Source organism: Eubalaena glacialis, chromosome 8 (genome assembly GCF_028564815.1).
Source record: "Eubalaena glacialis isolate mEubGla1 chromosome 8, mEubGla1.1.hap2.+ XY, whole genome shotgun sequence".
Classification (NCBI taxonomy): domain Eukaryota; kingdom Metazoa; phylum Chordata; class Mammalia; order Artiodactyla; family Balaenidae; genus Eubalaena; species Eubalaena glacialis.
Genome location: NC_083723.1, coordinates 82,395,462 through 82,420,727, shown reverse-complemented (window position 1 = coordinate 82,420,727; position 25,266 = coordinate 82,395,462). Strand labels below are relative to the sequence as shown.

Genomic DNA, 25,266 nt, shown 5'->3' with positions numbered 1-25,266 from the left:
CATAAAAGCAGTTCATACTCCTTGTAGGGCCTTTGGGAGAAATAGAAGGGATTTTAAAAGAAAATAAAAATCAGCCATAATCCCTTTACCCAAAGACTGGGTAATGCCTAGAGTTGGCAGAGCTGCTGGTGGGAGTGGAGATCTCGCCGGAGCTCTGGGTGCAATCTGGCACCACTCCGTCACGTTAAGAAAAGGCACAACCGCTGAACTGGCACTTCCACTCTGTGGTATGTGTCCCGGAGAAAGGCTTGCTGGCATGGGGGCATGAGGGTACAAGCACGCGAACATTCACCTAGAGGCAGGGGGAGACAGGATGGTCACACGTGGGCGGTGACACCATGTGGCACCATACGGCAGTCAAAACAAGCAACCAGATGAGCACATGGCAACAAGGGTGGATCTCTTAAAAGTACCGTGCTGAGAGGAAAACATCAGAAGCAGGATGAAGCATATAACCGACAGCATTTATGTAAATTAAAAGTACAGACACACACAACACTACACATTTTGCAAGAACACAGAAACACAAGAATTCACATTTAACACATTGGAATGTTTGCCTGTGGGAGGAGGGGAATGGGAGTGCAGGTAGAGACAAAAGAGAATACATTTTTTAAATGAATTAAACAAGAGGATCCTTGCATAGACAAGTGATGGGGATGTGACATGAACTGAGACGCGATAAATGCATGTTTGCACCAGGGGTTCAAATAAAGCCTACAGATCCCTCCCCTGCAGAGGCGCATGGTTTCATTCAAACGTGTATCTATTCATTTACAAGTTTATTGGCTCCTCTGGCGTTGGGCTATGGCCCAGACTCCAGGAAGAGGAACATGAGAAGAACAGACAGGAACCAAGGAAGTCAGAGGTGGACACACAGAGACCCGGGCGAAAAGAGTCAAGGGCAGGACAGGGAAGAAGGGCTGGGCAGCAGCTTGGGTGGAGGCATCAACTGAGGGTTCCCAGGGGGCGCTGCTCCCACTCCTCTGAAGGGTGGTGGGTCCGTGTAGCTGCCCAAGTTCAGGTGTGGATTCCAGTCACGTGATGTGGCCAGCCTAGCACACAGATGTCAGCACCTTCGCCCTTGAGCGGGAAGGCATCGTCCACTTGGCGTGAGTCCTCCAGGCTGGCAGAAGTTCAGGATCATGGCCACGCCATCTCCGTGAGATCTCAGTCCTCACCTCCAAGCAAGGACAAGAGGGAGGATGTTAGGAAGGTCCCATTGCCACTTCTTTACTCAACCCCAGTGGGGCTGAGGGTGCAGGGGGAGACCATGCAGGAGAAACAGAGACAGGGGTTCCTGGAGCAGGAGAAGCTATGGTTGGCCACAGCCACTGCTAAGTACTACCTCTAGAGGATACTACCTCCTTCCTGTATTTCTGACCATTCCCTGTGGCTCCTTTCTCTTTTAGCACTGCCTTTGTCTGGGCCCAGTTAAAGACATTTATGGGTGCTTTCTTGAGTTTCTGGCCAAAAAATGACTCTGTCTTCCCCAAAAGCTTGGACGATCCCCTGCTCTGGGGCTCATTCCTGCCCCTGCCCACTGAGCTGAACTGTGGCCACTGGGAACCTGTCCAGGGGACATGACCTGAAGGAAAAGAGGCCTCCAAACTCTGTCTGAGGAGGTGCAATTGAGGGGATTGAGAGTAACTGAAAGAAAAGCCACTTGGGAGATGTGGGGCGGGGCGGGGAGTGTCTGTATCTTCATATCTCCAAGGGGCTGCTGGGGTAAAGGGGGCTGAGAGCCTGTGACATTTCTGACAGAGCTGAATTTAGGCTGTGACAAAGACAAAAAGGAGACAGTTTTCCATTCAACATAAAGGTGAGCTTCCTGATGATAGAAAGTGTCATTGATAGGTAGTAAGCTCCCTGTCTCCAGAGGCATTTAACTATCTGGTCCCCAAACCGCTTCCTGGGACAGATCCCTTCACAACTCTCTGTGGAATCCCCTTTTCCAGATCCCACCCACCTCGTCCAGGGCTGTTCCTCGCCCCTCTCAGCAACCCCAGGGCCCATGAGCCACTACAATCAGATACTGCAGTCCTGTGTCTGCATCCAGACGCCAGATAAGGCTGCAGAAGACTCAGAAAGGCTAGGGTGGGAGTAAAGAATGGCAGAGGGGAGGGAGCCAATAAGAGACAGTGGTGGCAGAATAGGGGGGTGCAATGCTCCACAGCTGGGGTACAGGTACGTACATCCACGTCTCCGGCAGAACACAGAGCCCACAGCAAATCCTTGGCCACCAGAGGGACCCCGTGACTCTGCCTGTGCACACAGTGACAGGACCTGGTTGTCTGGGGCACTGAGTTAAATTCTCCCATCCCTCCCCATAAAGCAAGTCTGTCCTAAAGGAAAAATGCAAAGTGTCTTCTGGGTGGGATGTTATAATTCATTCCTCTTTACCATCTCTCCATCGTTCTACATGTGCACCGGTACCATCTACTCTGTCTATTCATGTGTTTGTCCATCTCTGTTTGGTCTGTTCTTTTTGTGCGCCTCTCCTCCGGGTGCTCTCTCTCAGAGTCCCTGGCTTTGCTCTCCATCATCCTCCCTGTCTCTGCACTTGAATTTATTTTCCTAGACTTTGTATGTCTACCTCTGATTTTCTTGGTTCCTCTGTGTCTTCTCCCTGTCTCTCCAGGAGCCGACTTATTCCTTCCCCCACTCTCTCTCGTTCAGTTTTAGAAACACAGAATTAAAGGATCCTTTTAACCCACCCCTGGATCCCTCTTCTGATCCCTGAAAGGCCTTTCCACCTCCTGCTGAATGGACAGTAAACTTGGCCCAGCCCAGAGGAGGGATGGATAAAAGATGTTTACAGGAAGTATTCAGGTTAAGCTTGATCCAGAAACTCAGGACAGATATCCACAAAGGATTGCAGGACTCAGTGTTTGGCCTGATTGGGGATTTACAGGGGCTGGGCAGGAGAGAGGCAGCCTTAGGACTGGTGGGAGGGAAGGCTTAACAAATAAGGATAGCCTGAGTCACATACCTCTTGGTTGAGGAAGCAGTACAGGATGGCAACAATGAAGCCCTGCGGGGCCAAAGAGAAAGGACCCCATCACCTTGGCCTGGCCTCAAGGTGTCTGCAGTCTTCCTACTACATTTTTCCCCTACTCTCCGCCAGGCTGTGACTTGGACCAGGTCTTTGGGAAAAGGGAAATTAGACGTATTCATCACTTACCATGTGCCAGGCATATTGTCACATGTAATTGTCATAGCAAGTCTGCCAAGGCTGTACTGTTGGCCCCGTTGGCCTGTTTCTCTGATTCTCTTTATTTCTGCATCCCCTAGTATTAAGCACAGAGCCTGGCACATAATAGGTGCTCAGTAAATGTTGAATAGATTGGATGGATGGATGGATGGATGGATGGATGGATGGATGGATGGATGGATGAATGGATGGGTAGATGGATGGATATGTAGATAGGTGCATGAGTAGTTGAATGAATAGAGAGATGGATGGATGGGAGAAAAACAGACAGATGGATACTTGAATAGATGGGTGAGTGGCTGGAAGGAAGAATAATGAGCCTAGTCGCCCTCAGCCTACCATGAAATCAACCAAGCCTGTGGGCGGCAGCACCTTCCTCCTGCCCAAGGACTCAGAGGGAAGGAGTGAGTGCTGTGGGGGTCCTCACCTGGAAGGAACCCAGTCCCAGCTCCAGGGGGAGGCGAATGCCCAGGCCAGCACTGTCAGGCAGGAAGTTGAAGATGACGTAGTGAATTCCAAACAGCGGGATGAGGAGAAGGGTTGACTTGGAGAGACGCCTGCAGAAAAAGACAACCCCAAGGCTGGAATTAGAAAGTCCCATGGGCCCCCTGCCTACTTTCACTTCCCACCAGCTTCCCATATCAATTCTACACACCAGCCACCCTGGAGAACTCCCCACATGCACCCTGGGCTTCCTTACTTTGGGCCCCTGGATTCTGCTGTTCCCTCTGCCATATTCTCTTGTCTCAATTTATTCTAGTCAAGTCTATGCATCTTTCAAAGTCTAGATCAAAGACACCTCTTCCAGGAAGTCTTCCCGGACTGTACTCCAACCCCACCATCTGTTTAGAAAGGATCTCCTTCCGCAGGCTCCCATAGAAATTGATCCCAACACTCATCAGCCTATTTGGCCTGGCAACTGGCTGTTTGGAGGCCCCATCCTTCCTATATTGTGACCTACTGGAGGGCAGGGACCAGATCTTTTCTTTCTGGGGACACAGGGACAAGAACTGGACCAAGATCATGGATGCCTGATCGTGCATAAAAGAGAACCATGCTGACTCCCACTCCAGTTATGTCCCCAGAACCCCCGGAAACACACACACACACGCACACCCACACACACACACACACGTTACCAGTACTGACGCTGGGTGTGGAGGCTGCCCTGAGCTGGCTCCAGTTTCCTCAGCAAGATACGGATAATATTGAGAAAAAGCCCAAAGTTCACCTGGAAATAGAGGTGTAGGAAGGTGGAAGGCAAGGGTCAGGGGTGACCCAAATGGCCTGGGGTGGGACATCTTTGGGGACTAGAAACCTCAAATCCTGGAGAGGCAGGGATGTGCAGGTAGATGGATGTGCAGGTCATTGCTCTAGACCTTATCGCCTGAGACTGGACGGTCCCATAGGGGGCTCAGGGTCCCCCTCCCTTTCCAGTCCCAGGACCAAGGGTGGGAGGTCAGGCCTTGCCATCCTGCCTCCAGCACCTCTCAGCCTCTTCTCTGGCACAAAGCATGTGGCCTTCTCTTTGCACAACTGCAAAACTAACAAAAATGCATACATTCACCCAGGCCACAAAACCAGTCCTAGCTGCCCTGTCTTCCACGTGGGAGCAAGTAGGAGTTTCAGCTGCTGCGTCTTCTACTCTCCCAGCCCAGCCTCACTGTAGTGGTAGGTGATCTGCAACCAGGACACCAGACTCATCAAAACTCTGAGCTAGAAGAGGCCTGAGCGCTGGTTTTACCAATGGGCTGTTGAGGTCCAGAGAGGGCCTCACAGAGAATCTGCCGCAGAGCCAGGCTGGAACCCCAGGTGTCCTGACTCCCAACCTGGAGTCGTGTTTCCTGCTGTGTATGGCTGCTCGGTGGACCCAGGGAGGTTGGCTGAATAAAGCAGAGGACACTGGCCCCAGGCACTGACCCCAACGGAAAGGACGATGGGTCCCTTGATGATCCACCAGTAGGGGGAGCTGTCGTCCAGGTCCCAGCACCTGGGGAGAGGACAGGCCGGGACTGATGGGGGGGCGGGGGTGGGGTGGGGTGGGAAGAGTGCAGTTGCTGGAAAGCCCTTTTCTGCGGCACCCATGCTCCTCCCTCCTCTCTACCTACCAGCCTCTAGGCTCCTCACTTTGGAATTTGAGCCTTCTCGCCTCACCCTACTCCCAACCAGCCTTATCTACGTCCTCTCAGACATTTAGGCACTTTCGAAAGGCGTGCCCTGATCCAAGCTGGGTTCACTCTTTCTCTCCACCTAGGTGGATGAGTTTCTCAAAACTCAGTCTGTTTGCTGCCTTCTTGTGGCTCCAACACTCCCCCTGTTCCAGAAGGCCCCCACTTACAGCCCCCTACCCCCTGAGCCCCGAACCCTGAGATTCTGCGCCCCCTTCTTGCCCAGGCTCAAGCCCCTTTTGTGCTACCCACGACTGCATCTCCCACCCCTCTCCCAAGCTGGTAGCTCTCCTCCTCTTCCCAGCTTGAGGACAGCCTCACTGCCCGAGAGTCCAGTCCATGCCCCATGGGGACCCAGCACGGGTGTGATGAAGGGATAGCCCAGACTCACGCAACATCCTCAAAGGCCAACTTGCAACCCACCCACATGCCGGTGAAGAGCAGGGGAAGCCCTGAGGGGGTACAGAAAAGACACGAGTAAGGGGTCTTCATCCTGCGCCCACCTCCCACCGCTATAGCCAGTCACACAGGGCACTGTGAAGGCGGGACCAGGAGAAAGCCCGGAGACCAGGGATCTGGCCCTGATCTCCCGCACTTGCTGTAGGACTGTAGGCTGCCCTTCCCTCCCTGGGCCTTGGGGTCATCGTGAGTGGATGAAGGGACCTTGGTGTGAGCTCCCTGGGCATCCCCGACCCCCCAACACCCGCACAGTGCCCAAACCAGCCCTCGGTGCTCACCCCAGCCAGCGAGAACCAGCCACCAGAAGGTTCTCCTTGTGCTGGGTGACGTGGAGGCCAAGAGGCAGGTCAGGTAGACAGCTTCTGCCAGCAGCCAGCTGAAGTTGGTCATGGTGGCGAAATGAGAGGTGGCCACGGAGACCTTGCACAGAACCTGCAGGCCAGGGGCTGGGCGCTTCAGAGCCAGGACACCCATTGGAGCCCCGCCAAGTCTCCCCTACCCCACTCAGGCTCCAAACCTCCACCTTGGGCTGCCCCAGAGGGTGTGTGGTAGTGTAATGCAGTGGTTAAGAGCACAGATTTGGGATCCAGACAGCCTGGGTTCAAATTTACCATCTGGATAACCTTCCCACACCTTAGCTTTTCATCTCTAAAAGGAAAAACTTCCAATGCTGGCTCGTGGCCTCATCATAAGGATTGAATGGAAACCCTGTATACGAATTGCTACTGTTTTTACTCTCACCCCATCCCTCCTGAGCTCAAGTCAATCCCTAGAGCTGAGGATATGGAACACCATGTATTCATGCACTGCTCCGTCCTGCGAACATACACGCATGTGCCCGTGCATGCATTCATTCATTCACTGCGTGACTCTGCTCATCTGTCGGGTGAGGAGCGCTCGCCTCTGAGCTCAGAATGGCCCAGGCTTGGTCCCTCTCCCACCATTCAGCTGCTGGGTGACATCGCCAATTACCCCTCATCTACATATGGGACTAAAATGAGAACAGATGTAGGAAATAAAAGGAGATAACATATGTAAAGCATTTAGCGTAATACCTGGCACATAAGTGCTCGATACATATACTATTATTATGTCTTTCATTAACGAATGAAGGTCTCTGTTGGTTTGTTCATTCATGTAGCTGTTCATTTCCAGCACGGTGTCAGAGTAGCTGGTAAGTGCTGGGCCACCACACTCAGCCCAACTTCCCTTATTTTCGGTCTCTTCTCATAGCCCACCTCCCTGCCCCCATGATGACACCCCTGTTTCTTGGACTTGCCCCAGCTTCTCCTGTCTGTGAGAGCTGGTCCTCTCACACTGGACACGTTCACCCTGGTCCTCCCCGCTCCCTCCCTATCATTGCTGCCCACCCAGCTCCAAAGCCATCTCCTCCCGAAGCCCTCTCCTGTTCTCTCCCAGCTTTCACCTCCCTCTACCTAGTGATCCCATAATCTGGTATAATCTGTCCCCTTAGGCACCCTGGGTGCTTCTCAAGGGAGGCACACGGCTCTGCCCAGCCCCTGGCATACCCACGCCCAGCACAGACAGACAGTGCTCAGAGGAAGTGTGAAATGGAAAGGCTGGCTGGAGTGAAATGTGGTCCGGGTTGGGATATGGGATGGGGAATGGAACGGGAATACAGAATATGGAGTGGAGAGTGGAATAAGGGAAACGCTGTGGATGGGCACCGTCGTCCAGGAAACAGCTGGAGGATTTAGAACTTGACCGCAAGGAGGGGTAGGAAGGGGGAGGGGTGATTTCCCGCTTTGTCGCTAGCAAAGCGGGAGCTGCAGGGTCAGCCCACGCTACCGCTACCGGACAGGCACAGCTGCATCTCTAATCCAACCTCCTCGCCCGCACCCGCACCAGCACCCCGACCCATGGCTGTTACAGTGGAGAAGCTGCAGTGGTCCGTGTTCTCGCCGTGAAAAAGGGTGGCATCCTTCAGGAACACAGCTCCCGCCTTGAGAATAAAGGTGATGAACAGTTGGGTGTGGATGTAGTTCCTGGGGCAGTGGAGCCTCCTGGAGGGGACAGGAGGGGTGAAGAACAGGAGGCAAGGTGGGAGAAGGGCTTTTGGTGTGCTCAAAGCGGGCTTGGGGAGGCTGAGCAGGGCAGGAGGTGAACTAAATTGGCTTGGATTGGATTGGATCAGATTGGATTGGATGGATTGCATTGAACTTGAAGCTTCAGCTATAACCTTGCAGGACAGCTGGGCTCAGTGTAGGTGAGAGGACAGAGAATAGCAGTCCCTTGCCTTCAGGGAGCTCATGGTGTGGAGGACAGAGGCAGAAACGACAGGGTCCTGCCCAGGGGAGCCCCCCTGATGATCAGAGAGAGGAGGCTCACCCCTGGGAGACAGAGAACAGGGCAGGCCAGGCTGGCGGGTGGGGTGGGGTGGGGCTTTGAGAGGGCAAGGATCAAAGGGTTGAAATAGTCAAGAAGGGCTTCACGGAAGAGACAAAGAGGATTCTTGAGGCAGATGAGAGCTGAGCTTTGAATTTTAACAGATATGAGGGCACTGAGAAAAAAGGAGGCAGGCATTCCAAGCAAATAGAATAAGTTCCACACAAGCAAAGGTGTAGAGGTGGGAGCCAGACCTGGAGTGTGAAGGGATGGGTCTGCTCCTGGGGAAAGGGAAAGGAAAAGTTAGAAATGGCTGATGCCAGATCTGGGAACGTCTTGAATATCCAGGAAAGGGTTCAAGTTTGGTGCTGTGGACGATGCGGAGGACGAAGGTTCTGGAGCAGGTGATGAGGATGGCGAACCTGAGGGCAACCAGGATGGTGATGGCCATGAAGAGGGCCACGGCAGAGACGCTGTGGCCCATGGTGTAGATGATCCTCACGGTGGAGAAGTAGGATTTCTGGGGAGGGTGGAGACGGAGGAACGCTCAGCAACTGGGCCTTTGAGGAAAGGGAGGCTTGACAATCAAGCAGGTGACATTTTCAATTCTATCCCGAAACTGCCCATGTCGGGGCAGGGGTGTCTGTGGGGACCACAGCAAACTCCCTCCAGAACTGAAGCGAAGCTTTTGTTTACAGCCTGTCGGCTGGTGAGGAAGCAGGGGAGGGGTGGAGGGAGGGGGAGGGGGAGCTAGATGCTTAACTCTGGCTGTCGCTGGGGATAGGGGGAGGCTGCCACAGAAACCGCACGTCCCTGGGGAGTGACAAAGCTCAGGAGGAAATCGGGCTTGTTTACTGACATCCAGCTTGCTCACTGGTTTGGGAACACGACATCCCCAAATAAAGGGGACAGCCAGGGACAGCTGCAAGGAAAAGCTCTTTCCAAGGCCAAGGATTTGGATCCATCAAAGTCTAGCCTGGACTCCGGAGATGGAGACGGAGCGTGCAGCCTTGCGGGGAGGGGATCGATCGGGGACCCAGCTCCCCTGAGGGATGCAGGCAATCATCGCCCCTCCCAGACTCAGTCTTTTTATCTGAAAAAATGTCAGACTCATGCTTTGCCTTCAGGGCTGGTGGGAAAGAGATATGGGATTATGGGTGTGGAGGCACCTTGCAAAGGCCCTGCTCAATTTGGAAGCGTGGGGTGTGCCAGCTAGGTTAGGGGGCACTGACGTCACTCCAGGCTTTGGTTTCTCTTGCTTGCCCACAGACTGAGGGCCAGAGAGGGCAAGGAGCTTGCCCAGGACCACTAAGAGCCTTTGTTTCCCAGAACTACTCTCAGCTCCCTGCCCTGGAGGCCTGGGCACAGAGAGGGTATGCCAAGGAGAAAAGAAGACGGTGGCCAACACATCTCCCTCCCTGCCCTCTGCCTCCCCTCTCCCTCCTAGCTGCGTGGCCCACCTGTCACCCTTGAGCAAGTTAGCACAAGACCCCCTCTCTTCCAGACACTGCCACCTTCCAGAAATGTGCTGTAATGAATATTCCAACCTGATGACTACAATGGGAATGGCGGCCCCTACCGCTTTGCGGTCCACCACCCAATCAAGCATCCACGGCGACCCTTCCTCCAAGACGCCAGGAGCCTCTCACCTCTTCAGTTAGCAGCTCCAGGGGCACAGGACAGGCCTCAGGATAGGGCGGGAAGGGCTCAGACCAGCCCGTGATGGTGCAATCCCGCTTCACGGCCCCTGAGAGGCAACAGAGGTGGGGAAGGAGAGATTTTCCTCCTCTCTCCCCAGGAGAGGTCGGGGAGCCGGGGAGTGACCCTGGCAAGGTCTGCACAGACAGCCCGTCTCTGCAGCAGAGAGAGAGGAGCCTTCTCTCCAGAGGCCTGGGGTCCAGGCCCAGCCTGCTTGGGACACGTTCTAGGAAATTCCTCTCTGGCCTCAGACTCACCTTCTGTTAATGGAAAGAATGGTTCCCTTGAGGAGCAGAGTAGCGAGTTGGGCCTCCAGCGTCCTAAGGGCAGGGGGGAGAAAGGAGGCCCTCTCTGCCCCTGGAGGGACCGTCCACCCCAGAACCCCAGGCCAGGGAGGTGAAGCAGGCAACTTCCCAGAGGACATTTACTCAGTTCCAGGCCCTGAGTTCAGCACTGCCAAGCCCCGATCATTAACCCCACCCTCCGTGCTCTTGTTTTCCCCAGGTCACGGGAGGTCAGGAAGCTGAGGGTCTGGGAGGGTGACTGACTCGCCTGAGGTCACACTGAAAGAGGGGGAGGGGGAAGGCGGTGCTCGATCCAGGTCGGCCTGGCCCCAAAGCCAGAGGTGTGGCCACCGTATTCTGCCACCACCAGATGAAACCACGTCACCTGTCACCTCTGCCTCCTCCCCCTTCCCCCATCACACCCCCATCGCCCCTCACCTGGCTCTGAGCTGAAGTGAGAGAAGAAAGCCGGGCAGGGGAGGCTCACCCACTCGCCAGAGCCTGCCATCGGCCAGCACAGCAGCCCATCCCAGGTCCTAGGGCAGCCTAGACAGCGAGATGGGAGCAGAGGAGACTCAGCCCAGGGGACAGGCTTGTCCACCATCCTGAATGTGAGGCTGGAGGAGATCAGGAAATCCGTGACAAGCCACCCCCGCCCTCCCAAGCCACGTACCCAAGGTGGAGTTGGACATCCCCTCTGCTGCTTGTAGACAAGCTCGCTCATCCTCTCTCAGCTGGGTGATGAAGTCACATTCTGGGTGCACATGGCCCAGTACCTGCAGGAGAGAGTTAATGGGATGAGCTAAGCCAACTGAATGCTTCTTCTGGGTTTGCTGGTCTAACGACCTGAAGACAGAGATAAAGCCTGATTCATTTCCATGGACGTGCTCTTAAGCACAGGGCCCGGCTCATCCAGGTATGCTTAATGGGTATTTGGACGAAAGGCAGGCAAGCAGGAAGGGAGGGAGGCAGAGAGAATAGAGATTTGGATGGATGCTTCCCCTTTTCATTTCATGGAAGTAAGTTCTGAGTCACATTAAACAAAAGTCTTCAGAAGATCTCACAGAGATGGCCAACTCAATAGTGCATCCGTGTAGCAGCCTTTTTTCCTTCTTTGTTTTACTCCCCTGCTCTGTACTCCCACTCCCCGAAGGCAATTCTGCATAAAGTACCTTGGTAGACAGAGTAATGGCCCCCCAAAATGTCCATGTCCTAATCCCTGAAACCTGTGACTATGCAACCTTACAAAGAGACTTTGCAGATGTGATTAAGTTAAGGATCTTGAGATGGAGCGATTATCCTGGATTATCTGGGTGGACCCAATGTCATCACAAGAGTCTTTATAAGAGGGAAGCAGGAGCGTCAGGGTGAGATAAGGAGATATTTTGACAGAAGCAGAGGAGTATGTGTGTGAGTGTGTGTGTGTGTGTGTGTGAGAGAGAGAGAGAGGGGGGGGGAGAGATGAAGATGCTACACTGCTGGCTTTGAAGGTAGAGGATCATGAGCCAAGGAATGCAGGTGGCTTCCAGAAGCTGGAAAAGGCAAGGAAGCGAGTTCTCCCCTACAGTCTCCAGAAAGGAATGCAGCCCTGCCAACACTTTGGTTTTAAACCACTGAAAACCATTTTGGACTTCTGACCTCCAGAACTGTAAGAAAATAGATTTGTGCCGTTTTAAGTCACTAAGTTGGTGGTAATTTGTTACAGCAGCAATAGGAAACTAATACAACTACCTACACAGATGCCTTTGTCTCAGGCTCTGCTTTCAGAGGTACCCTGACAAAGATATGTGAAAAAAATGGGTAGATTAGTAAGTGAGAGGATAGATGGATAAATGAATGAGTAGATGAATGAGGTGAAAGAGCAGATGAATGTGGATTCATGGATGAATGAACGAATGGGTAACTGTGTGGCTGGCTGGTAGAATGAGTGAACATACGTACAATAGATAGGTGAATAGATAGACGGATGCGTGAACACATGCATGGTTGGATGGATGACTGGATGCATGGTGGATGGGTAGACAGGTGGATGGATGAGGGCATGCACATGAAGATGGATGGGTAGGTAATGGATAGATACATGGAGGGATAATGGGTTTGTTGTGTGACTCAGTAATCATGAAGGATTACAGTTTTAGGAGTTTCCCAGAGCCTGGTGCCACCCAGTGACCACAGGGAATGATCCCTGGAAGCTGGGAAAGGAGCTGTTTTTCTGGAAACCCTCTAGCAGTATTTCTGAAAGTGTGCCTCATGATCTAACTGCAGATTACCTGGGAGGGAGCCAAGAATATGCAGAGATCTATGGCTGGATCTAGGACTTTGCATTTCAACAAGTTCTCTAGGAAGCTGGGAGTCAAAGGCAGGAATTCTTAACACCTCTCCCTCCCACTGCCCCAGACTGGAGAAAATCTGAAATGGACTGTCCAACAGGGCACAGCCCCAAACAGGTACATGTGAGGGAACCCAGCTTTATAAGACATGCTCTTTACACTGTGAACATGATCCATAGCCCACATTTGTGTACAACATGCACATCAAATTCAATCAGTGTAGATTTCTGTCCCCAAGGATTTCACAGGGAGGAGTGGAGTGAGGATGGGAGCTAAAACCTGGTCCTGATAGATCCAATACAAACTGTTCAGAGGCAAGACAGGAACTATGGGAGGGTGGCCCTTCTCACAAGGACTAAGGAGGTGGCATTTGAGCCGGACCTGAAAAAAAAGGAGCATTTTTTTTTGTTTAATTGGTGAGGAAAAGAGCACTTGGGACAAAGAATATGCACAGACAAGGGAGTGGGCAGATGCACCTGAGCTGAATGAGGGGAGAGCCCTTCCCATGGCCATCCTCGCACCCACACGCACACACACAGGCACACACAAGCCCCAGTGTCTGGCACAGAGTCTGTATCAACAGGTGTTTAATTAGCTCCCAGTGTCCTTTGACAGAAATCCAGGCACGGCAAAGAGCACAGTGGATGCGAGACAGGGACTGGGGTGAGAGAGAAGGGACTTCAAACACCAGAGTGGGGACAGTGGACAGCAGGTGACCACATGGAAGGGACCCAAGGACAGGCCAGTGGGCTAGGAGAGGACCTGGAGACCCAGCCCAGTAAGTAGGCTCACCCCTACCAGCCCTGCCCTATGGGGAAGGATGCCCCTGTCCTGACCGGCTGACCCTGTTCGCCCAAATCCAGCTTGGGCTCAGCTCTGCCACCTCCTGCTTGGGCCCCTGGGGCCTCAGGTTACAGATTCCACCTGCCGCCCAGGCTCTGGGTCTCCAACCTGGTGGTTCCTCTTGGCTTCCTCCCTGGGACTCAGGGACCCAGGAGCCATCTCAGAGCAGAGCCCCAGTCTTATCTCCCCCACATGTCCCCAGTAGCAGTCTGATGGTCAGAAGCGGGTAGATGGGGAGGGCAGACTCGCCTGATATGGGACTGAGGGCTCCGTCTGCCCTTCCTCCCCATCCACGTCTGCAGCCCATCCCTTCCTGAGATACCTTCTCAGGGCCTGACTAGGGAACCAAAGTTCCAAAGAGGCCAAAAGAACTAGGGCCCCTGGTGGGAAGCCTCCCACCGAAAGGAGAGACAGACAGCCCTCACAGTTCCTAAGGGGAGGAAAATTCAGGGAAGCCCAACTCATGACCCAGATGTGTGGTAACAGGTGGAGATTGTACAGGGTGGGGAACGGTGGACCATTCCAAGACTTACCCAAACGCTCCTGATGGACGCCCCGCGCCCCACTCACCTAGGGCTCGGGGATCATCTGGTCCCTGTACCGGAGCCACTCCTCCTGAGGGGAGACTGTCACCCTGCGTACCTCGGCCTTGCTGACCATGACTACAGCTAACCCGGGGTCTGTGCAGGATGGAGGCCACACTGGGAAACAGTGACTTGGTGCTGGCCCTGACCCTGCCACCAGCAGCTGAATGACCCCCACGGGATCTCAGTCTCCCCTCCTAAAAATAGAGCATTCACTGTGGGGTGCACACAGATGAGAGGCAGGAGGCGCCCCTCACTGAAGAGGGGAGGGCGCAGAATTCTCCCATACTGCACCCCATGCCCAGCCTTTGACAAGTCAGATCTGACTTCATGCACAGCAGCCCTGGGGGGCAGATACTGTGTTCTTCTTTTACAAAACAGACAAGTGAGGCTCAGGAAGGGACTTGCACAGATCACACAGCTAGTTTCACGGCTCCAGGATTCAAGCCTAAAGGCCATGCACGAGGGGCAGGTACAGCACAGTGCCTGGGAGGCGCGGCACGGGCCCCCGCCCACATACACACACTCCCATACAAGCCAGTGGAGGAAGAGGGAGTCCTCAGTCCCTGCGGGCTCTCAGGAGTCCCTGGGAGCTGCAGCTTCCTCCCCGGGACCTGTGTCTCCCATCCTGGTCCCCAAGTCACTGTCACTTGCATTCACTCCAGGAAAGCATGCTGGGGAACTGCGGCACATTCAGAGAGGGCTCCCTCCTGGCAGCCCGTTCTCCAGCGTTCTAGGCCTCCGAGCAACATCTGATGGTGGACAGCTTCTCAGGGCCCCAAGGTGTATCATGCGAGGAAGTGTCCCCCAAATGCCGGAGGGGAGCAGCTGCTCACTTACTACCCAGGGCCTCTCAGTCCCTGGCCACCCCCTCTTCAAAGGAAGCAACCAAATGGAGTGGCTCCAGGGGTCGTGGGGATAGGGAAGGTTCTGGGGAGCTTGTCGGAGGAGGGGGTGTGGATAAGACTTGGGGTGTGAAGGCAGAAGTACTGTCTTGGGCCAGAGTCTTGTGGCCCCCAGAGGGTGCAGACAGGCCCTGGGGGGAGCAACGGGCAAGCAAATTCCGTTCAGCCCCAGGAAGGACAGTTTCATTGTCAGAGCTCCCCAGGAATCAGTAGGGTGCCTGGGAAGGGAGGGGGAAGAGAGGAGGGGGCCATGGAGGAGATGAGGAGTTCTCCAAGTCAAGCCACGCCTTGCTTGGTAGAGAGACTCCTGTGCTGGTGAAGGGTGGACCCCGGTATGGCCCTGTGGCTCCCAGATCTCGAGCCCAGTGGGAGGGGCAGGAGGGTCTGAGCTGGCTACTCACGATGGGTAAGGGGCGCAGCAAGCAGAGGATGCAGGCACCCCACACCTTGCTGTCCATGGTAGGGGCGTGGCAGCGGCTCCTCTGTCAGCCTCGGTGAGCCCTGCTCTCCTGCCCACTGTCCCTTGCTCCTGCCGCCGCTGCCAGCACACCGTCTGCCTCCCCTTCCCAGGTGGCTGTTTGCATAGGCAGGAGCCAGCGAAGGGGACGGAACGGCTGAATATTCACCAGGATTACAGGACACGGTGCCCATCTCAGCCACGGCCTTGGGGTGGGACTCCACGTTCCCAGGAGGAACGGGTTGGGCCCCTGCAACCCCCTTCCACTCTGTCTGTAAGTCGGCCTGTGTCTGTCCTAATACCAAGGTCACAGAGAAATGACAGCCACAGGACACCTCTTACCCCAGTAGGTCAGTATTCTTTATTGTTTTCTTCTCTGAGCCCAGCCCTCTGCGGGCCCACCCTGGAGAGATTCAGAGAAGAAGAAGAAGGCCTGGGCCCACCCTCAGGGAGCCCCCAGTTTGGTTGTGATCTCAGCCTCATCCACAGTGCTGGAGGGTGAACTCAGAGCCCTGGGGACCCAGCAGAGGTAGATAGGGTGTCAGTGGGCGCTGGAAAGTAGGAATGAGCTTAGAATAGGGCAGCACAATCACGAAACACCCATCTGGGTTGGTCGAGAAGGTGACATATCAGCAGAACCTCATTTCTGTTCCTGGCAAGGATGCCAGCCTGGATGGCGAGGTGAAGTTTGCAGGTGTCCAGGCTCTGGACTTTACATGGGGGCCTTGTCAAGTCTCTGCAGAAGTCCTCATGGCAACAGAGAAAAACAGGAAACGTGCAAGAAGATTCATGGAGCTAAGCCATCCTGAATGGGGCAAAACCACCGTTATCAGGGGCAGAAACAAGAGGACTTACACAACAGCTCAGATTATTTTGCATATTCATTGCCAGGTTATTTTTATTATAGTTTTAGACTTTAAAATTAGGAATCCCAATTGGCCAGGCTACAGACAGTGTTCTAAATTGCCCTGGATCCTCCACGGCACCGGGGGGATTGGAAAACACATTTGATCTTCAAGGGCCCTGAATGTGCCAGTACCTGGCAGGTCCTAACATCTGTGTGCAGGTCTGCATTCCCAGAGCTTGACGGGCCAGATGCTGTGACACAGACATGTTTACAGCCTAACTCGAATCATGAATGATGAAGCTCCTTGCCCCTGCCACGTCTGGATTGAGGAATCGTTTTACATCAGCAGGGCTTTATTTTTCCATTTGTGTTCATCACCAACAAAGGAAAATAGTTTGAAAAGAAAACATGAAGCATCCCCAGCCCAGACATTCCTGCCCTTGCGCAAGCGTTTTCACGTGCTTGGCCGTGACCTGGGGCAGGTCTCACACCACAACTAGCTCGCACATTTGCAGGACGAAGCAGAGCCCCTCTGTTGACAGGCTGAGTGAGGATGCAGTGCCGGAAGCAGAGCACTGAACAGGTGTATCTTTAAGGGAGAGCCAGAGCCTCTGTCCCCTAGCTGCAGAGAGACAACAGCCCAAGGACAAATACCGCAGTAATCACTGTTGATAATTAGTGTCAATTAGTATTACTGAGGGTTAATAATTGATATTAATACTACTAGTAATTATTATCTAAATTAGTGATTCTTTTTTTTAAAGAATTTAATTTTTTTAACATCTTTATTGGTGTATAATCGCTTAACAATGTTGTGTTAGTTTCTGCTATATAACAAAGTGAATCATCTATACGTATACCTATATCCCCATATCCCCTCCCTCTTGCGTCTCCCTCCCACCCTCCCTATCCCACCCCTCTAGGTGGTCACAAAGCACCCAGCTGATCTCCCTGTGCTATGCGGCTTCTTCCCACTAGCTATCTGTTTTACATTTGGTAGTGTATATATGTCCATGCCACTCTCTCACTTCGTCCCAGCTTACCCTTCCCCCTCCCCGTGTCCTCAAGTCCATTCTCTACATGTGTCTTTATTCCTGCCCTGCCCCTAGGTTCATCAGAACCACTTTTTTTTAGATTCCATATATATGTGTTAGCATACAGTATTTGTTTTTCTCTTTCTGACTTAACTTCACTCTGTATGACAGACTCTAGGTCCATCCACCTCACTACAAATAACTCAATTTTGTTTCTTTTTATGGCTGAGTAATATTCCATTGTATATAAACTAGCGATTCTTAACAAGGAGCAATTCTGTGGCTTGGGGAATATTTGGCAATGCCTAGAGTCAGTTTTCAGTGTCACAGCCAGGGGTCAGGGGTAGGGAGGAGGTGTGACACGGTGCTATTTTTATGTAAGGGATAAAAACCATAAAAACTGGGAGTGCTCTTAAACATCCTACCACGCACAGGATGGCCCTCACAACCATCTAAAAAATGATCCAGGCTTCCCTGGTGGTGCAGTGGTTAGGAATCCGCCTGCCAATGCAGGGAACACGGGTTCGAGCCCTGGTCCGGGAAGATCCCACATGCCGCGGAGCAACTAAGCCCGTGTGCCACAACTACTGAGCCTGCGCTCTAGAGCCCGCATGCCACAACTACTGAGCCTGCCTGATGCAACTACTGAAGCCCGCACGCCTAGAGCCCGTGCTCCGCAACAAAAGAAGCCACCGCAATGAGAAGCCCGCGCACGGGAAAGGAGAGTAGCCCCCACTCGCCGCAACTAGAGAAAGCCTGCGCGCAGCAATGAAGACCCAAAACGCAGCCAAAAATAAATAAAATTAAAAAGAAAAAAGAAAGAAAAAAATAATAATAATAAATGATCCACTCCAAAGGTCAATAGGATTAAGGTTGAGAGACCCTGATCTAATTGTTTGTGTTCCCCAAGGTTCCCCCAGGCCCATTGTCCCTTCTGAATGGGCCAGGGTCATTGAACTCCCATCTCTATCTCTGTATCTGCTCAGGGTTCAACATTTGACTCCACCACTTGCCAGCTGTGTGGCCTTGGGCAAGCTATTTAACCTTTCTGAACCTCAGTTTTTCCATCTGAAAAATGAGGATGATACCTTGCTTGTAGGGTTGATGGGATAAGCAGATAAGTAAAGGCATATAAAGTACCTCATACAGAGCCTAATTCATAGACGACAACATGTTACAAGATGGACCATCAGCAAAGAAAGTTAGAACAATCAATTCTTTGTACAGAAAAAATAAGATTAGCTCTCTAGCTCACATTTACAAAATATAAATTCTAGAAGGCTTAAAGTCCCAACTGTAAAACAACAAAATAATATTTTTTTCCAAAAATGGAAATTTGTTTTTATAACCTCAGAAGAAAGGAAACTTTCTTATATACAAAATTAAAACCATAAAGAAAAGATTAATAAGTTTGACCACATCAGTATTAAAGAAAAAGTATATTCAAGAAAGGACCCCATAAATAAAACTACAAGCAAACTACAGGCTGAAAGAAATATTTGCGACCAACAATGACAAAGATATAGCATCAAAAATGTATTTTAAAATACCCACAAATTAATAATAAGGAGAAAAATAACCCAATAGAAAAGTGAGCAAAGGATATAAACAGGCAATTCAGAAAATAAGTAAAATAGGACCAATGAACAGAGGAAGAAATGCTCAACATCACTAATACTCAAGAAAATGAAAATTAAAATAATATGAGTTACTCTTTTTCACTTATCACATTGCCTAAAATTTTATGTCTGATAATATGATGTTTGGAATTATGTGGGGAAATGGTACTTTTATATTGTGCAGATGGGAGTGGACACTAGTATATCCACTTTGAAAAGCAACATAATATAATCTTTTAAATCTATAAATGAACATACCCTATAAACCAGAAATTCCACTTCTGGATATTTGTTCCAGAGGGCAATATTATTTATAATGTGTAGTAAAACCCAGAAAACAACACAAATGTCCAATGATAATGGAATAGCTAAATAGAATGTGATATATTCATACAACAGAATACTGTAAAGCATTGAAAGGATAAACTAATTCTATTTGTATCAACATGGAGAGATTTCAAAAATATATACTTGAGGAACTTCTGCTTCCCTACAAGACAGAGTAACAGAGAACAATTTACTCTTCTTCTACCTTAACAGCAAGAAATTTAAACAAAACATACAAAAGATTAGATTTTAATGGGTGAAGGAGAAAAGCACTCATGCTCATCTGCCCAGGTACAGAAAAATCATTTGACAAAATCTAAAACCCTTTCAAGATAAAAACACTCAGTATGCTAAAAACAGAAGGGAGCTTCCCTGGCATGATAAAGGCCACATATGAAAACCCACAGTGAACATCATACTCAATAATGAAAGACGGAAAGCTTTTTCCTTAAGATTAGGAACAAGACAGGGTGTCTGCTTTTGTCACTTCTAGTCAACATAGTACTAGAAGTTCTAGCCAGAATACTGAGGCAAGAAAAAGAAATAAAGGGTACCTAAATTGGAAAGGAAAAAAAAAATTATCTGTGTTCACAGATGACACAATTATATGTAGAAAAATGTTACATATTTGTATATATAAGTGTTTTTTTTTTAATGTCTGGAAGCTCCCACATCAAAATCCTAAAAATGGAGAAAAGAGGAAAGGGACAGGTTATGGAATGTGAGGAATGGTCAAATGGAACCATCGCTTTAACTCCGATATTCCAGTGTTTAAGAAAAATGTATTTGTGCACTACTTGGAAAATCAAAATTAAATGTAAAAGATCACAGTAGCTAGTGTTTAATTTTTCCTTGTCACCGGTGGGTATTGTAGATGTCAGGGTGGAGTATGCCTGCGCCACAAGCAGTTGGGCGTCTTTAAACAGACCATCAAGGTCTTCCTTGAGAGCCCCTCCAACCCACAGCAAAACTCCCAGGGAACCCAGCCACAGTGGCTTTTCAGTCCTGCCTCTGTCCGATGCCCCCTGGTGGTAATGCTGAGCAACTGCTGCCTCTTCCTGATTCCCGCCGGAAGGGCCAAGCTGGAAAGCGGCCCCTGTCTCAGGGGGCTCCAGGCATGTCCATAACTGGGGCTAGGGTCTTGTAGCTGGTGGACAAGCCTCAGGGTGCAGCTATTTCTGGATATTTGGCCGGGATCTCCCTTGCCGGGGTGGGCTTCAGACAGAAGGTATTCAGAGCAAGGCCAGAGCGAGCCCTATACCTGGCTGAGTTTTAGCCCCTCTTCCTGTTCCCTGACTCTGTCCTTTCCTCAGGGGCAGGAACAGGCTAGCACAGGAGCTGGGGTCCTGGGGCCTCAGAATGGATCCCTACGGACAGAAGCCCCATCCTTGGCCGTCTGATGGGGCACCCCACTTAGCTGAGGCTCTGTAGGGGCTCTGGCTGCCAGAAGCCATACCATTCTCACATGTACTCATGACCCAGTTCTGCCTGAGGCCTGGGTCAGGGCTCAATCTCTGTCCAGAGTCACAGGTCAGCCTGCCATCTATTTGGGGTCTGAGTTGGATTGGACCAGGTTTGGGGCTCAGACTGGGGTCAAGGTCAGGGCTCAGTTTGGGGCTGGGTCAGGGCTCAGTCTCCAGCCAGGGTCAGGATCAGGATGAGGACCAGGGCCGAGGATGCTTATATTCTCTGGGCTCTTAGGGCGAATCAGTTTCTAAGTTTTTTAGGTCAATCTCAGAGTCCCAAAGGGATTTTTCCCCTGAGCAGAAATTATGGCCCCGCAGGAACACCTGCTAAATGGAGGCGGGGCAGGGCAGGGCGGGGCAGGGCGGGACAAGGTGTGGACAGGGCGGTGGGGTGCGGGAGGAGCACTGGCCTTCAGCGAGGCAACATGAGGACAATGTGACACTTTGTTTTCCTCTAACTGCAGAAGGCACTTTGATCTGTGCATGGATAACTCCTTTCTTATAAACTTTAAACTTCTCCGAGACTTTCCCCTCCTCCTGGAGCAGGCTATCTCCAGCCAGGCCTGACGAGAGGTGCTATGTGTGAGGGATAACTGTCCCTGGCACATGCCCAGCATGGATAATTGTCCCTATGTTGCAGAAGGAGAAACTGAGGTGCCCGAGGTCACACGGGAAGTAAGTTCTCTGAGTTGGGACTGGGACCCAGGTCTCCAGGTTCCCAGCCTCGGGTGCTGTCTGTGGGCCAAGTTCCATGCTATCATTCACTGCAAGGTTCTGATTCAAAATTTCAATGGCTTATTTTGGTGTTAAAGAGGTTATTACACAGTAACTGAGGGTGCTGGGAGCAGAGTCCCCAGAGCTCTGTGGGATTCTCACCGAGGAAAGGTGCCCATGCGGGCCCCAGTGAGAGGAGAGAATGAAGTTGCAGCCCACACACACTGTCCTTACTTTCTGGATGGGACAAGGTGCCCCCTGCAGGCAGAGGAAGGACTCTGTAGCCGAGGAAGGATGGGCTCCTTCACCCACTCTCCTCACAGGTGGGGAGACAGAGGCCCAAAGAGGGCAGGAGACCTACCCAGGGTCACACAGATGGTCAGAAGAAAAGCTAGCGAGCTACCCGGCCAGCCACTCCTCCCAGAGCAATGGGAGAAGGGGAAGTGGCCCTGCATCCAGGGACCGGGCTGGGATGCCAGGGCTGGGGGCTGAGGAGGGCCAGCAGAGGGCTGCAGGGGTGGAGGTCGAAAGGCTCCAAGGCTGTAGCAGCACCGGTGGTGGGATTTGTTCTGCGCAAGACCCTCCCTGGCTACAGTGTGGCCAGTGGTCAGGAGAGGGCAAGAGCAGCTGGGAGAAACCAAGCGTGACAAATTCTCCGCCATAAATGAATTCCTGCCACAGGTAACAGATGGATGAATCTCAGAAACTGAAGATGGAGGGAACACCCCAGAAAACTATCTACAATATGCTACCATTTCCATAAAGCTCAAAAAGAGGAGCATTAAACAATAGATTGATTAGGCACATATGTGTGCATGATAAAAAAAAAATAAAACCTTTTTTTAAGCAAAGGAATGATAAACACAAAATTCAAGATAGTAGATACCTCTAAGGGGTCTTCAGGGAGCAGGGGACACATAGCTAGATGCAAATTACTGGAAATGTTCTACTTTGGGGGATGAGTGATGGACTCATGGGTGTTTACTATATTATTAAACTTAATATTTTAGCTCTACAATAATTACTACTTATATCAAGTTTACTATGTGCCAGGCTCTTTAATGAGCACATTATATACATGAGCTCATTTAATCCTCTGTGAGGTGGATCCCCATTTTACAGATGAGGAAACTGAGGCCCAGTGATTGTTTGGAGATCACATAGCTGATATGAGACCCTGGATTCTAATCTAGGCAGTCTGATTCCAGAGGCCATGGTCTAAACGACTCTACTGGGCTACATATATTATTGTATAAGTATGTTATTTTTTAATGTAATTTTGAAAAGTTAAAATGTACAGGGAGAGGCAAGAAAGGAGGCCACCACTGTGTTCCACCTGAGGTACAGATGTCCCCCACCTGCCCTCCCCTGCCCTGGGTAAAATCCCTCCCTCCCTCCCCCTCCTCTTCCCCTCTTCTCCCTTCCACCTCCTCTCTCCCTACCCAACTGCCCACTCCCATCTTCTCTGGGCACCGAGCTCTCATTTGCACAGCAGGGTGGCTGGTGCAGTCAAGGCAGCTGGGCTGAGCCTGGAAGATGCGTGGAGAAAGTAGCCCTGGTCCCCCCTTTGAGAACCTGGGGGCTGGGCAAGAGCTCCCTGCCCCTGGGGTGGGCGAGGTGGTCCGTGAAGGAGGGGCCGGCTGTCCCCTGACGCCTTCTCCTGGCTTCTCCCTGCAGCTTGATCCTCACCCTCCCCACCCCAGCCAGCCCCCTTATTTATAAACCATATGTCCCTGGGTCCCTGCCTGTCCCTACTGTTTGTCCAAAGCTTCAGCTGTTTCCCCTAACTCGAGGACCAGAGGTCTTGGGGAACTAGGAGGGGCCCCGGGGCAAGCAGAGTTCAGGGATGCTCTGCTGTGCCCCTCCTCCTGCTCAGAAAACCTTCAGGGGCTCCCTATGGATGTTGCAGGACCTGATGCATAGAACTTGCTCAAAAACTGGTAGCTGTCCCCATTTAAATTTTTAATTTCTGTTGTTGTCTCCCAGGAGCAGTTCCAGACTGCTTGGTCAAGTTCCTCAAAGTCGGGAGGGGAAGTGACTTGCCTTCACTCACACAGCAAGGCAGTTTGAGGTTCTCTCCTCTTCACCACACTGCCTTTCTACTCCACCAGTATGAAGAAATGGAGAGAACTTGGGCCCAGACCATGGCTCTGAATCCTGGCTCTGCCCTTTCTAGCTGTGCAACTTTGAATTGGTTGCCTAACCTCTCTGATTTATACTTTCTTCATCTTTAAAATGTAAGCATTGTCTGTTTTGTTCAATACTCAGTACCCAGAACAATGCTTGACACATAATAGGAGCTCCAGAAATATTTCTCCATTGAATGAACAAGTGAATCCCTAACTCTCAGCTCATTTATGAGTATCAAGCAAAGCGATATATATGAGAATCCCGCACAGTGCAAAGACACAGCAGGACATTGCAAATGGGCTTCCCCTTGCCCCTTCACTGACCACTCTGAGGGCTCCAGGCTCCCTTCTGATCCCAGGCCAGGATCCCCCATCTCCAAAGCCCAGATCCATCCTGAAATTCCCAGGCACCAAGAGCCTGGAGCCTAAGGAGTCAGCTCAGAGCACCCGGGCCAGCCTCCTCCCCAGCGGCTCCTCTGGCCTGTGCTCCCCACTTCTCTGCCTACCCTGTGGTCCCTTCACTTGGTGCCTGGAGAAACAGCGCCTCTGGCTTCCTGTTGAGGTCCAGCCGGCAAGGCCTGCATCCCCTGGACACCCCTTTCCTTTCTTCTCTTTTGTTCAGCAAACATGCCCTCACCCCATGACCAGTGGAGGTGCACAGGTGGGCAAGCTGAGAGGGCTGAAATCAGAACGGGGAGCCAGGTGAGTCTGGCAACCATGCCTGGGCACCCACTGTGCTCAGAGCAGTTCTGGGGGCTGAAAAGGCCTTTGCAGAGATGGATTAGGGCTGCCCCGCAGGGATAGGGAAAGGCAAAGATGAGAAATGATCTCAGTGAAAGACAGCCAGGGATGAGGGCCAGAGCAAGCTCGGGCAGCAGGAAGAGCTCTAGTCCTAGCAGGGACGGAGCCCCCAGGTGAATGAGTGAAGGGCCCTTCTCTCTGGCCTCAGATTTCCCAGATCTTTCATGGGGGCAGGGATGTAGGTGTGGAGGATTTGGGCAACTCTTGATCACCCCCAGACCTTCTCAGCTTCCTGGCATCATCATAGCCGATCCCCGCGGTCCTCACATGCAGACACGGCTGTCCCAGGATACCCAGGTGAACAGGCAGCTTCTACTCCCAGCCGGACCTGCTAAGGAGCCCTACCCACCCCCTTCCCGACTCCCTCCTCAATCCATTAAGGCCCAGAACTTGCCTTGTAGGGCCCACAAGGTATTAGCGGCCAAAAAGAGGAGTGTAGGGGCCATGTGAGCGTGCAAGAAAGGCTTTGGAAATAGTCCCCCTGGGCGTGCTCAGCCCTGGGAAGGGGCCTCTCTGGCTTCCCCAAGAGTTTCGCTGAGGTACAGGGTGGCGTTTCCACCCTGGGAAGCCCCAGGGTACGTGGAATGAGGGCCAGCCTGTAGGTTCTGCCCAGGCGCCCTCCTCCCTTGGCAGGGGGCTGGGCCTGGGTCTCCAGCACCAGCAGCCAGGGCAGAGAGGGCTGGGAATGATGGTGTGTGGGTCCAGCCTCCATGAGAGCCCAGAGTGACCCACCTTCCTCCCAGCGCCGTGCTATGGGGAAACTAAGTTGGGGGAGGGGTGCTCCAGGTCCCCCAGCCCAGCAGAGGCACAGACGACTGGGGAGGACACGTGTAGCACAGTCCTGCGCCTTTCAGAGCTGGACGGACCCAATCCTGGCCATGGGGGATGTCAGGTCTCCCAAAGCATCCTGGAGCTTCCAAGGACGGACACAAGGCCTCCATCCCTCTGTGCATTCCCCACAGCAAGTGCAGAGCCCAGTGGGCCTTAGGAAGAACTGCAGAGGTATGAGCTGGGGTGTGAATGCCAGGACCCCTGGGCCCA

General features: G+C 52.1%; 1 protein-coding gene across 1 annotated transcript; it reads right to left on the bottom strand.

The window, feature by feature from the left end:
- Nucleotides 1–1,055: 1,055 nt before the first annotated feature.
- On the bottom strand, nucleotides 1,056–15,289 carry GHRHR (growth hormone releasing hormone receptor). Its single transcript, XM_061197885.1, has 13 exons — nucleotides 15,233–15,289; nucleotides 10,843–10,945; nucleotides 10,608–10,715; nucleotides 9,837–9,934; nucleotides 8,610–8,707; nucleotides 7,733–7,865; nucleotides 6,120–6,273; nucleotides 5,774–5,834; nucleotides 5,135–5,204; nucleotides 4,354–4,445; nucleotides 3,642–3,771; nucleotides 2,993–3,034; nucleotides 1,056–1,181 (listed from the first exon to the last, which is right to left on the bottom strand). Exons 1-13 carry the CDS (start codon nucleotides 15,287–15,289, stop codon nucleotides 1,056–1,058), a joined length of 1,272 nt encoding a protein of 423 aa, XP_061053868.1.
- Nucleotides 15,290–25,266: the final 9,977 nt, after the last annotated feature.

What these genes read in the sequence shown, in the direction of transcription:
- GHRHR (XM_061197885.1), bottom strand. Translation starts at nt 15,289, where the DNA reads ATGGACAGCAAGGTGTGGGGTGCCTGCATCCTCTGCTTGCTGCGCCCC. An exon ending in TCACTTCAGCTCAGAGCCAG is followed by an intron (nt 9,935 to 10,607) that starts GTGAGGGGCGAT and finishes GTTGCCTCTCAG; the next exon opens with GGGCCGTGAAGCGGGATTGC. An exon ending in TTGGCCTTTGAGGATGTTGC is followed by an intron (nt 5,205 to 5,773) that starts GTGAGTCTGGGC and finishes TCCTCTCCCCAG; the next exon opens with GTGCTGGGACCTGGACGACA.